Raw genomic sequence first — 13,246 nt, 5'->3', positions numbered from 1 at the left:
TCCTGAGAGCAGATGCGGCGGAGACGGAGGAATTGCGAGAAGGGGATGGCGTTTTTGCAAGAGACAGGGTGAGAAGAGGAATAGTCCAGATAGTTGTGAGAGTCAGTAGGCTTATAGTAGACATCAGTGGATAAGCTGTCTCCAGAGACAGAGACAGAAAGATCTAGAAAGGGGAGGGAGGTGTCAGAAATGGACCAGGTAAACTTGAGGGCAGGGTAAAAGTTGGAGGCAAAGTTAATAAAGTCAACGAGTTCTGCATGCGTGCAGGAAGCAGCGCCAATGCAGTCGTCGATGTAGCGAAGGAAAAGTGGGGGACAGATACCAGAATAGGCACGGAACATAGATTGTTCCACAAACCCAACAAAAAGGCAGGCATAGCTAGGACCCATACGGGTGCCCATAGCTACACCTTTAGTTTGGAGGAAATGGGAGGAGCAAAAGGAGAAATTATTAAGAGTAAGGACTAATTCTGCTAGACGGAGCAGAGTGGTGGTAGAGGGGAACTGATTAGGTCTGGAATCCAAAAAGAAGCGTAGAGCTTTGAGACCTTCCTGATGGGGGATGGAAGTATATAGGGACTGGACATCCAAGGTGAAAATAAAGCGGTGGGGGCCAGGGAACTTAAAATCATCGAAAAGTTTAAGAGCGTGAGAAGTGTCACAAACATAGGTCGGAAGGGATTGAACAAGGGGTGATAAAACAGTGTCGAGCTATGCAGAAACGAGTTCGGTGGGGCAGGAGCAAGCTGAGACAATAGGTCGGCCAGGACAGGCAGGTTTGTGGATCTTGGGTAGGAGGTAGAAACGGGAAGTGCGGGGTGTGGGAACTATAAGGTTGGTAGCAGTGGATGGGAGATCCCCTGAGCGGATAAAGTCGTTGATAGTGTGGGAGACAATGGCCTGGTGCTCCTTAGTGGGGTCACGATCGAGGGGTAAATAAATAAACAAGACAGTAGGCACAGTAGAGGGCAGTAGGTTGGGTGTCAAGCCAGGCTCTGGGTATTGAGGAGTCTGATGGCTTGGGGGAAGAAACTGTTTCATAGTCTGGTCGTGAGAGCCCGAATGCTTCGGTGCCTTTTTCCAGATGGCAGGAGGGAGAAGTGTTTATATGAGGAGTGCGTGGGGTCCTTCATAATGCTGTTTGCTTTACAGATGCAGTGTGTGGTGTAAATGTCTGTAATGGTGGGAAGAGAGACCCCGATGATCTTCTCAGCTGACCTCACTATCCACTGCAGGGTCTTGCGATCCGAGATGGTGCAATTTCCAAACCAGGCCATGATGCAGCTGCTCAGGATGCTCTCAATACAACCTCTGTAGAATGTGGTGAGGATGGGTCTGATCTCAAACCCAAAGAAAAATTGCAGAGTTGCAGTCCCTAAGGCAGTCTGTCTGACTGACAACTCCTGCGATGCCTTTTGTGCTAAACTCTATTGGTCTCTGCCATTCCTTTGGATTCATCAGCTGTGTGGAGAGGAGGAACCTGCTACATTGGCAACAGCTTTCTTTCCAAGTTTGCAACATTTCAGAGAAATTTGAATAAGTGCACGGAGGGCTGTGGGAGTAGGTACAGTAACAGTTAATCAATGACTAAATGGGCCAAAGGGCCTGTTTCTATACTGTAGGCACCTTGGACTGTAACCATACGGGTCTCTTTGGACATCAACAATTTAGTCTTACACCAAAAAAATACAGCTTTTCTATTTTCTCATCCAGAAAGGATGACCTTTCAAATTTCCACATTCCATTCCTCATACCATATCTTTATCCATTCAGTTCATATCAAAGTTTCTGTGCATTCCCAGCCAGGCTTGACTGCCAATCAGCTTTCTCATCACTAGCTTGAATATATTAAATATGATCCTCTCATCTATATCATTGATCTAGATTGTGAGTAGCCAAAGCCCCGTCACCAACCTTTACCACAACTGACTTTTCACAACCTCCCAAAGCAAAAATGACCCATTTGGTCCTATTCAACATTTTCTGTACATTAACCAATGCACAGTCCATAACAACCCATATATTAACCAACACCCATGCACAGATTTTGTTTCATCATCTTTTGTTTAAAATCTTGCTTAACAATCTCTTGTTATGGAAAGAAGCTACAAAAATTGAGAGTTCAAGATTCAACCACTTCTGTACCAGTTGTGAAACTTCTGCTAAAATGTAAACAGAAGGTACAGTTGCCAATGGCCAAACTTGTTTATAGAACTAAACATACTTTAAATTATAATTCTACAATAAACATTTATTTCAACTGACTCAAGGCCACAAATCAGTTATGATGATCAATTAAATCAAAGTTAGTTGAGATTACTTCTGCATCATAGGTTGCCATTCTAGAAGCCACACCCTGCCCAATTTATGCTAATTACCTTTCTAAAGATTAAGAAAACATAATGACGACGAAATAATTTTGTAGACTTTCATTCCTAGAAAGCTACAAAGTATTCAAATCAACTAATACTACACTTTGAGGGAATCTGCTAAAATATTTTCTCACAATTTTCACAGGTGATTATGGACTAACATGTCACACTATGCAAAATGTTCTAGAGGATGCAAGAATAAATTATTGACATCAGTGTGGGCACTGACAGTAAAACCCTCTCTTAAAAACTCCTATCTAGACTCCAAAGATGTAATATCTAAACTGAAGAGGGTGTTTAGCTCTGTGCTTTAGCTTAAGTGCATATTATTGGGTTGTGGGGTATCGTAAGAGGTGTTAGGTGTTCCTTTCCTCTGCTAGTCTGTGTGTCACCCTTGCAAGGTGTAGCACCTGCTTAGCCCCCCGATCAGGGTCACATGAATCCATAGGAGTAGGTTGTGGATGATCATATGAGCAGCTAGTGCATATCATAAGTCCTGGTTATCCGACCGCTGATGCCAGGCAGACAATCTCTGAAAAGTATTGATGATGGGTGGGGTCATCCATCTTGTAAAGACACTGCCTAGAAGACGACAATGGCAAACCACTTCTATAGAAAAATTTGTCAAGAACAATTATGGTCATGGAAAGACCACGATCGCCCATGTCATATGACATGGCACATAACAAATGAATGAACGAGCATATTATTGCAACTGGATTGATATATCAGTAGAACAAAAGATTTTACAGCGGCATTTTGTACCATTATCACCCAATCTCTATGATTGTGAATCATGGCTAGACGGCAAAGAAAGCAGGGCAAGTCATCCAGTTTCTGCCGCCCATCTTTTCTGGAACATTTTGTTTCTTTTTCCTGTTTGCACTTCAAATCTAACTATAGAACAAATCATAAATAATCCAATTAAGTCTGGTAGTAACTTTAACTGTTTGTATGGCAGACGTGTACCGATTGTCACTAAAAAGTGGGAAAATATGGAGACAAAAATTTTTGAGCTCTATTTAAAAAAATCGATTTATTGGTGAGGAAATTGTATCCCAAGTGCATTTAGGATTTAGTATTTAGGGTCAAGTGAAAGGTTTGACAGTCTTTTATTGTCTGGAGGTCTTGTAAGCATATCTTTTTTTAAATGTTCTCAAAGTTCAGCTAACTGAATTTTCAGCTCAAGACCTTTAGTTCATGGTGAAGGGAGATGATGATAACAACAACAACATACCAGTCATAATAAAATTAAACTCATTGCCAGGAGTGGAAATACTATAGAAGGGCTTTCAAAAACAATGTTAAAACAAACAATGGAGAACTGAGAATATAGTATTGATCCTGCAGAACACAGACCAGCAAACAGTCAATTCAAAAATATGAGGTGCAAAGGGACTTAGCAGTCCTTGTGCAGGATTCCCTACAGGTTAATTTGCAGGTTGAGTTTGTGATGAGGAAGTCAAATGCGATGTAAGCATTCACTTCAAGAGGACCAGAAAGCAAGGATGTAATGTTGAGGCTTTATGAAGCACAGGTGAGGCCTCACTTGGCGTATTTTGAGCAGTTTTGGGCCCTCATCTCAGAAAGGATACGTTGACACTGGAGAGGGTTCAAAGGAGGACCACGAAAATGATTCCAGGATTGAATGGCTTGTCTTATGAAGAGCATTTGATGTTTCCTATGGTGGGAGAGTCGAAGATCAGAGGACACATATAAGATTATTAAGGGATTGGACACGCTAGAGGCAGGAAACATGTTCCCAATGTTGGGGGAGTCCAGAACCAGACGCTACAGTTTAAGAATAAGGGGTAGACTATTTAGAACTGAGTTGAGGAAAAACTTTTTCACACAGAGGGTCGTGGATCTGTGGAATGCTCTGCCTCAGAAGGCAGTGGAGGCCAATTCTCTGGATTCTTTCAAGGAAGAGTTAGATAGAGCTCTTAAAGATAGCGGAGTCAAGGGATATGGGGAGAAGGCAGGAACAGGGTACTGACTGTGGATGATCAGCCATGATCACAGTGAATGGCGGTGCTGGCTCAAAGGGTCGAATGGCCTACTCCTGCACCTATTGTCTATTGACACAGCCTCAGAATAGAGGGGCATCCTTTTAGAATGGAGATGAGGAGGAATTTCTTTAGCCAGAGATGGTGAATCTGCAGAATTCTTTGTCACAGGCAGTTGTGGAGGCCAAGACTTTATGTATATTTAAGGCAGAGATTGATAGATTCTTGATTGGTCAGGACATGAAGGGATATGGGAAAAAGGCAGGAGATTGGGGCTGAGAATAAAAATGGATCAGCCATGATGAAATGGCAGAGCAGAATTGATGGGCCAAATGGCCTAATTCTCCATCTATATCTTGTGTTTTTTTTGTTAGAACAGTACAGCACAGGCCATTCAGTCCATAATGTTGTGCCAATCCTTTAAATTACTTCGAGATCAATCTAACAGTTCCCTCCCACATTGCCCTCAATCTTTCCTTCCTCCAAAAGCCTATCTAAGGGTTCCTTAAATGTTCCTAATGTATCTGCCTCTACTACCATCCCTGGCAGCGCATTCCACACAACTACAACTCTGCAAAAATCATGCCTGACACCCTCCTGATACTTTCCTTCCAACAGCTTAAAGTTGTAACTCTTTGTATTAGCCATTTCCACTTGGAAAAATCTCTGGCTGTACAATATCACACATCTCACCATCTTCTACATCTCTATCAAGTCACCTCTCATCATCCTCCTCTCCAAAGAGAAAAGCAAGCCCTCGTTTGCTCAACCTATCTTCATAGTACATGCTCTCGAATCTAGGTAGCATCCTGGTACATTGCCTCTGCACCCTCTCTAAAGCTTCTACATTCTTCCTGCAATGAGGTATCCAGAAATGAACAGACTGAACAACAAGTTATAACTTCTTATGCTATCTGATCAAGATGAGATGGAAGTATAGTAGCTGGGTCTCTGAACTGAAACAAATGATGATGAAAGCTGCTTTTAAGATCAAGGTGACTTTTACCTGTTTAGCTTGCATAAATTAAACCGGGGTAACTTGGGGAATCAAAATCTGAAAATGACATGGGCAATCAGACAAGGGCCATTCACAGAGTCAGTGCTAAACTTAACATGATATTTCCGCAGTATTACTTCATTCTTTGAAAATTTCCAATGAACTGTTTCTGGACTGGATAAAAACTTGTGTGGAAAATACAAATGTTTCTTCCAGTGAAAATGGGTGAACGCGACTTAATTGATGTTGTTAAAAAGGTATGAGGTAGGTGCTGGCATGGTGCGGAGGGGTGGGGGAAGAAAGGAAGGCCAAAAGAGAAGATGATTTCAATTATAGTTAGCACGTTTCACAGTACAGGCGACCAGGGTTCAATTCCCGCCGCTGCATGTAAGGAGTTTGTACGTTCTCCTGTGACCGTGTGGGTTTCTTCCGGATGCTCCGGTTTCCTCCCACAGTCCAAAGGTGCACTGGTTGATAGGTTAACTGGTCGTTGTAAATTGTCCTGTGATTAGTCTGGGATTAAACTGGGGTATTGCTGGATGGCACGGCTTAAAGGGCCAGAAGGGTCTGTTCCACATTGTATCTCAATTGATAAATAATTAGAATTAAGTCTCTAAATACAACGTAGCATAATCAACCAGATCAAGTGAGTGAACAAGGCAAAGTTATAGGGGTAGTGTTCATTACCCCATTATACTATTCCATTCATGAAACAATGAATTGGAATACTCTGCTTGCAAGAAAACACATGATGATCAATTGACCTTTTCTTCCCTGGTAATGCAAGTAAATGCTAGTTAGGGATAAACACTATATGCCTGTCCAAAGAAAGATTTTAGTACAAATCAAACAATAAAATATACAAACACAAGAGAGTTCCTCCAGCATTTTGTGAGTGCTGAACAAAAATATGCAAACTAGGTGCCATTGTGGTCCATCACAACAAAAAATGTGCGGTAGTTATTTTCATTCCCAAGGTCCAATTACCTTCTGTCTTTAAGATGTTACCAGAATATGTCTTGATGTCTCTATTCCAAGTGTAGCCGGCCACAACCAGGATAATAAAACATTGAGAGAATGTTAACAAGCTTGATCTGGCTATCATTTAACCTTCAACACAATAATGAGAGTAATAAGATAGAAATCCATTATGTTCCTTCACAGGAAAAGCCCTCCCCACCACATCTACAAGGAGTGTTGCCATTAGAAAGCAGTGCCCATCATCAGGAACACAAGAGATTCTACAGATCCGCAGGAAATCAAGTGCAACACACACAAAATGCTGGCGGAACTCAACAGGTCAGACAGCATCCAACAGTCAACATTACGGACCAAAACCTTTCATCAGGGTCTCTACCATTCAGGTCACCCTCTCTTCTCACTGCTGCCGTCGTGAAGGAGGTACAAGAGCCTTAGGACAGTAAAGAAGGTCCTCTATTTCCGGCGGTGTTCAGGGCTTCCTTCACTGTGTCAGTAAATTCCTTTCGGTTTTCACTACTGTCAGTCATGCAAGTTCCAGATGGAGACTCAGGATATCACCGTACTCAGATGTCGAAGGATTCTTCATTGCTGTTTCTGTAATAATTCTGTTTGACCAGTCAGGGTGTTAGCCCTGAGCTGAACCCCTGAACCTGGGTGACAGATGGACCACTCTTAGTCCGGTCTCTATCCTTTGACCTGTTTGCCATGGGTCACCCCACCAAGAGCCAAAGCATAAAGCTTGCACTTCAGCCAACAAAGCTCTCTAGGTCATTGAGGCACACACAAACTTCCAAACCACAAGGTTATGGTCCTCTTGGAGCACCACCAGGTTCAGGAACATTTACTACCCTTCATCCATTAGCATTCTGAACCAGCATGGATAACTTCATTCACCTCAACACTGAACTGATTCCACAACCTACAGAATCACTTTCAAGGACTCATGTTCTCAATTTTATTTACTTATTATTATTATTATTATTATTATTATTACTAGTTTTTCTTATTTGCAGTTTGTCTTCTTTTGAACGCTAGTTGTTTCTCAGTCTTTGTAGGGATAGAACATAGAATAGTACAGCACAGTACAGGCCCTTCGGCCCACAATGTTGTGCCGACCCTCAAACTCTGCATCCCATATAAGCCCCCACCTTAGATTCCTCCATATACCTGTCCAGTAGTCTCTTAAACTTCACTAGTGTATCTGCCTCCACCACTGACTCAGGCAGTGCATTCCACGCACCAACCACTCTGAGTAAAAAGCCTTCCTCTAATATGCCCCTTGAACTTCCCACCCCTTACCTTAAAGCCATGTCCTCTTGTATTGAGCAGTGGTGCCCTGGGGAAGAGGCGCTGGCTATCCACTCTATCTATTCCTCTTATTATCTTGTACACCTCTATCATGTCTCCTCTCATTCTCCTTCTCTCCAAAGAGTAAAGCCCTAGCTCCCTTAATCTCTGATCATAATCCATACTTTCTAAACCAGGCAGCATCCTGGTAAATCTCCTCTGTACCCTTTCCAATGCTTCCACATCCTTCCTATAGTGAGGTGACCAGAACGGGACACAGTACTCCAAGTGTGGCCTAACCAGAGTTTTATAGAGCTGCATCATTACATCGCGACTCTTAAAACTCTATCCCTCGATTTATGAAAGCTAACAACCCATAAGCTTTCTTAACTACCCTATCCACCTGTGAGGCAACTTTCAGGGATCTGTGGACACATACCCCGAGATCCCTCTGCTCCTCCACACTACCAAGTATTCTGCCATTTACTTTGTACTCTGCCTTGGAGTTTGTCCTTCCAAAGTGTACCACCTCACACTTCTCCGGGTTGAACTCCATCTGCCACTTCTCAGCCCACTTCTGCATCCTATCAATGTCTCTCTGCAATCTTTGACAATCCTCTACACTATCTACAACACTACCAACCTTTGTGTCGTCTGCAAACTTGTTTACTTTTTCTTTGATTCTACTGCATTTCTTTGTTGTACTGTGAATACCCACAAGAAAATGAATCTTAGGTGACATATGGTAATAAATTTACTTTGAACTTTGAAATTAACAGCTGGAATCTGAGATGAGTTTCCGAACCAGAGACTGAGCTGGGGTAACTGGACCTGTTCAACAGCATACGAAAGAAAATAAATTTGATTTCAGGTCTGTGTTTCACCACAAGCTGCAAAAAGGAACTTTACCAAGGATTTGATTCTCAGTTCCTTTTTAAAAATTATTTTCATCTTCTATTTTTCTAGTACTAAATTTTAAGAGTCTGGTGCAACCCTTTGTTACCATCAGACAAGTTAGCTGCAAACATTAATGTAGAATTAGCAAGAGTTCCGATGTAAGAGGGTGCGATAATAGCTAACAGATTTTGATTCTGAATTTACTTAAAAATATTTGAATCCATTAAACACACTTTAATTAGAATGCAACTGCCAAGTTGCTTAAAATAATCACCAGAACATACAAGAGAAGCACAGAAACAACTAATGATGTGAGTAATTTAAGTTCTGACAGTGTTAAGTAGGGCCTTCAGGACAAAATGTTGTTTCACTTGTAAACTTCATCACTTAAGCAGGCACACAGAACAAAGCTCCTTCAAAAGAAAATATACAAAATGGTGGAGGAACTCAGCGATCAGATAGCATTTATGGAAAGGAATAAAGAGTTAATGTTTTGGGCCGAGACATTTATTCCGGATCTGAAGAGGCTTAGTCCGAAAAAGTGACTCTTTATTCCTTTCTGTAGATGCTGCCTGACCTGCTGAGTTCCTCCAGCATTCCAGCATCCACAGAATCTCACAATCAAAAATACACATCATCCTTCCAATCCCACCAGTAAGAAATTACCTTTGCCTAGATGTGTGTTAATGCTCATATATCGTGCTGTCCCAGTTAAACTCTTGTGCTCTCGATAAGGGATGTGCTTTTTGGTCTCTGGGTCTATGTATTCTTTGGCGAGGCCAAAGTCTATAATGTGAATGGTATGTTGTCGCTTGCTCCCTGGTCGGCCCACTAAGAAATTCTCTGGTTTAACATCTCTGTATATCAAACTTTTGCTGTGTACAAATTCCATTCGTGTAATCTGAAAAGAGAAAATAACGATCTAGATTAATGTTGTTTCAAAATTACAGGTTTATTCAAAACTATCAATTTCAATTCCAACTATTCCATCATGACCTTAATCAGAATAGCATAGCAAATAAAAAATCCTCATCTTTTACTTTCTCACCACTCTCTTTTGAGAATTGGGACGTTTGTATTAACCTCGAATTCCTTCCCATTCTCAAGATTTCATTTCAGATGCAGAATAAACCTCCCACTAGCAGGTCCAACATTAAAGAACCATTCACTGAAACTTGATTAAGATTGTCCAATCTATTTTAGATTAGATCTTTCAACATAACAGATGGATTATTTTACTCGCTGAGTTAGACTGGAATATTGGCCTTCTAAGGTTAAACCCAATGTCTGAGCAACTTTGTTGCCCCATTTCCCACAATACATGTCAGAGTCACAGAGAGATACAACATGATAACAGGCCCTTTGGTTCATGGCGTCTGCATTAACCACTTCTTTAAGGAGAATGCCTTCTGAGCATAGGTTGAGCAAGCCAGGCCTTTTCTACTTGAAGCAAAGTAGGATTAGGGATGACTTCACAGAGGTGTACAAGACAATAAGTGGCATAGATCAAATGAACAGCCAAAGATTATTTCCCAGGGTAGAAATAGCTAATAAAAAGGGGTATAATTTTATGGGTGACTGGAAGAAAGTATTGGGGGGGGGGGGGAATGTCAGAAGTAAGGTTTTTATTTTTAAAAAGTGATGGGTGCATGGTACCCTGCTAGGGGTGGTGATAAACTCTTAGAGAGGCAAATGGATTTTTAAAAAAATGGAGAGCTATGTAGAAGGGAGAGTTAGATTGATCTTAGAGTAGAATAGAGGAATGTCTCTTTAGAACAGAGATAAGGAGAAATTTCTTTAGCCAGAAGGTGGTAAATATGTGGAATTCATTGCCACAGATAGCTGTGGAGGCCGTCTTTGGGAATATTTAAAGCATAGGTTAATTGGCTCTTGATTCCTCAGGGCATCAAAGGTTACAGGTAGAAGGCAGGGAATAATGGCATAGAGAGGGATAATACGTCACTATTCTGCTCTTATGTCTTATGGTCTAATGATCCAAAGAGTTGGCACAACATTGTAGGCTAGAGTGCTGTGCTACAGTGTTCTATGAAACCTGAGTATTTGAGGCAAACAAACGCAGTCAGAGACAGAGTGTGCAAGTTCCACTCAGGTCAGGATCCAAGCCATGTCTCTGGTGCTGTGAAGCAGCAGTACCTCAAGCTGCACCACTGCGCCACCCAAGTTTAAACATGTCCCCACAGGCTACAGACTGGAGCCTGAAGTTGTTGGTCACATGCTCTCAGATGACACCACAGAGCAGCTTTGCCTAATTTATAGCTGTATCTGAAATAACATCAGATAATAAGCTTCCTTCCAAAAGCTACCTTGTTTAAAATCACATTAGCTGCTAGAATTCCATCACCCAAGTCATAGCTACTTCTCATTGCTACCATCAGGAAGGAGGTACCGGAGCCTGAAGGCACACACACAATTCTATATGGAGATTGAACCCATTGACACTAGCTCACTACTTTTTTTTTCCTCTTGTTGTACTACTTATTTAATTTTTTAAAATAGTCATTACAATTTATAGTTATTTATTATGTATTGCTATGTACTGCTGCTGCAAAACTACAAATTTTATACATATGCTAGTGATGTTAAACCTGATTCTGGTTTTAGATTCCATGCAACCAATGCCCATTTGGTTCACTCCACTTACCAACTGTATAGCTATCATTAATACAGTTTTAATGGAAAACGTTCGATCACAAAGATCAAATAAATCCTCCAAGCTAGGTCCCAGCAACTCTAGTACCATGGCATTGTACTTTCCACAAGGCCCAAAGTAGTAAACCTGAGGTATTCCCTCTGTAAAAAGGAAAAAAAAACATGCTTTAATGAACAATTTAAAAATAAATCTACTAGGCATTATTAGAATCTGTGATCTCATTACAGTAGCAGACAGGAAACAATTGACCAAGAACTTGAATGATTTGAGAAGTACAGTGCCTATAAAAAGTACTCCCCCCCCCACAAATTTTCAAGTTTTATTGTTTTACAACATTGAATCACAGTGGATTTATTTTAGCTTTTTTTAAAACACTAATCAACAGAAAAGACTCTTTTGTGTTAAATTTGAAAACATTTCTACAAATTGGTCTAAATTTATTACAATTATTAAACACAAAATAATTAATTGTATTAGTATTCACCCCTATCAAGTCAGTATTTAGTTGTTGCACCTTTGGCAGCAAGTACAGCCTTGAGTGTGTGGATAGGTGTCTATCAGCTTTGCACATCTGGACACTGCAACTTTTCCCCATTTTTCTTTACAGAACTGCTCAAGCTCCGTCGGATTACATGGGGATCATGAGTGAACAGCCCTTTAAGTCCAGCCACAAATTCTCAATTGGATTGAGGTCCAGTCCCTGACTTGGACACTCCAAGGCATTAAATTTATTGTTTTTAAGTTATTCCTGTGTATCTTTGGCTTTAAGCTGGAAAACAAATTTCTCCAAGTCACAGTTCCCTTGCAGATTGCATCAGGTTTTCCTCCAAGATTTCCCTTTATTTTGCTGCATTCATTTTACCCTCTACCTTCACAAACCTTCCAGGGCCTGGTGCAGTGAAGCATCCCTACAGTATGATGCAGCCAACATCATCCTTCATGGCAGCAGATGATGGTGTGTTTTTGGTGATATGCGATGTTTGGTTTACACTGAACAAAGTATTTAGTCTGATGGCCAAAAAGCTCAATTTTGGTTTCATCAGGTCACAGAACCTTCTTCCAGCTGACTTCAGTCTCCCACATGCCTTCTGGCATACTCTAGCCGAGATTTCATGTGAGTGTTTCAACAGTGGCTTTCTCTTTGTCACTCTCCAATAAAGCTGCAATTGAAACAATTGTATGCATAGTCTCCCAATCTCAGCCACTGAAGCTTGTAACTCTTCTAGAGTCATCTTAGGTCTCTTAGTGGCTATCCTCACTAGTCCCCTTCTTGCATGGTCGCTCAGTTTTTGAGGACGGCCTGCTCTAGGCAGTTTTACAGCTGTGCCATATTCTTTCCATTTCTTAATGATTAACTTAGCTTTACTCCAAGTGATATTCAGTGACTTGACAATTTTCTTGTATCCATCTCCTGACTTAGGCTTTCCAAAACCCTTTCACGGAGGGAGTTGCTTGGAGTGTTCTTTTGTCTTCATGGTATAGTTTTTGTCAGGAGACTGACTCACTAGCAGTTGAACTTTCCAGATACAGGGCGTATTTTTACTACAATCAATTGAAACACCTTGACTGCACACAGGTGATCCCCGTTTAACTAATTATGTGACTTCTAAAACCAACTGGCTGCACCAGAGATGATTTGGTGTGTCATATTAAAGCAGATGATTACTTATGCAAAGAATTATTGTGTGTTTTATATTTGTAACTAATTTAGATCATTTTGTGGAGATCCGCTTTCACTTTGACATGAACACATCTTTTTCTGTTGATCAGTGTCAAAAAAAAAGCCAAATTCAATCATTGTGATTCTACGTTGTAAAACAATAAAACATGAAAACTTTTTTGGGGGGGGGTGGTGAAAACATTTCATGGGCACTGTATACTACATTCTGTGCGGATGGTGGGGTCTCTGCCAAAGGAAGTGCAAGGGGCTCCTTCCCTCCGCTAGCCTGTAGGTCATCCTAGGGCGAGGTGTAGCACTTGATCAAACCCAGAATCAGGGTCATATGAAGCCTTGAGAACAGCTGGTTCACATCACA

At 41.2% G+C, this 13,246-nt stretch overlaps 1 protein-coding gene across 4 annotated transcripts in view; it reads right to left on the bottom strand.

Annotated features, from left to right (window-relative positions):
* The window catches only part of LOC134337478 (casein kinase I), a 157,201-nt gene that overhangs the window by 32,729 nt on the left and 111,226 nt on the right, over positions 1–13,246 (bottom strand). For all 4 annotated transcript variants that reach the window (XM_063032525.1, XM_063032528.1, XM_063032526.1 and 1 more), the window contains 2 exons: positions 11,202–11,350; positions 9,206–9,440 (listed from right to left, as the gene is read on the bottom strand). In XM_063032525.1, coding sequence (XP_062888595.1) covers positions 9,206–9,440; positions 11,202–11,350 — 384 coding nt within the window. The remainder of the gene's footprint in view (positions 1–9,205; positions 9,441–11,201; positions 11,351–13,246) is intronic.

This window comes from Mobula hypostoma, chromosome 24 (genome assembly GCF_963921235.1).
Source record: "Mobula hypostoma chromosome 24, sMobHyp1.1, whole genome shotgun sequence".
NCBI classification, from domain to species: domain Eukaryota; kingdom Metazoa; phylum Chordata; class Chondrichthyes; order Myliobatiformes; family Myliobatidae; genus Mobula; species Mobula hypostoma.
Note: the sequence above shows the minus strand (reverse complement) of the source record. Positions and strands in the feature narration are given on the sequence as shown.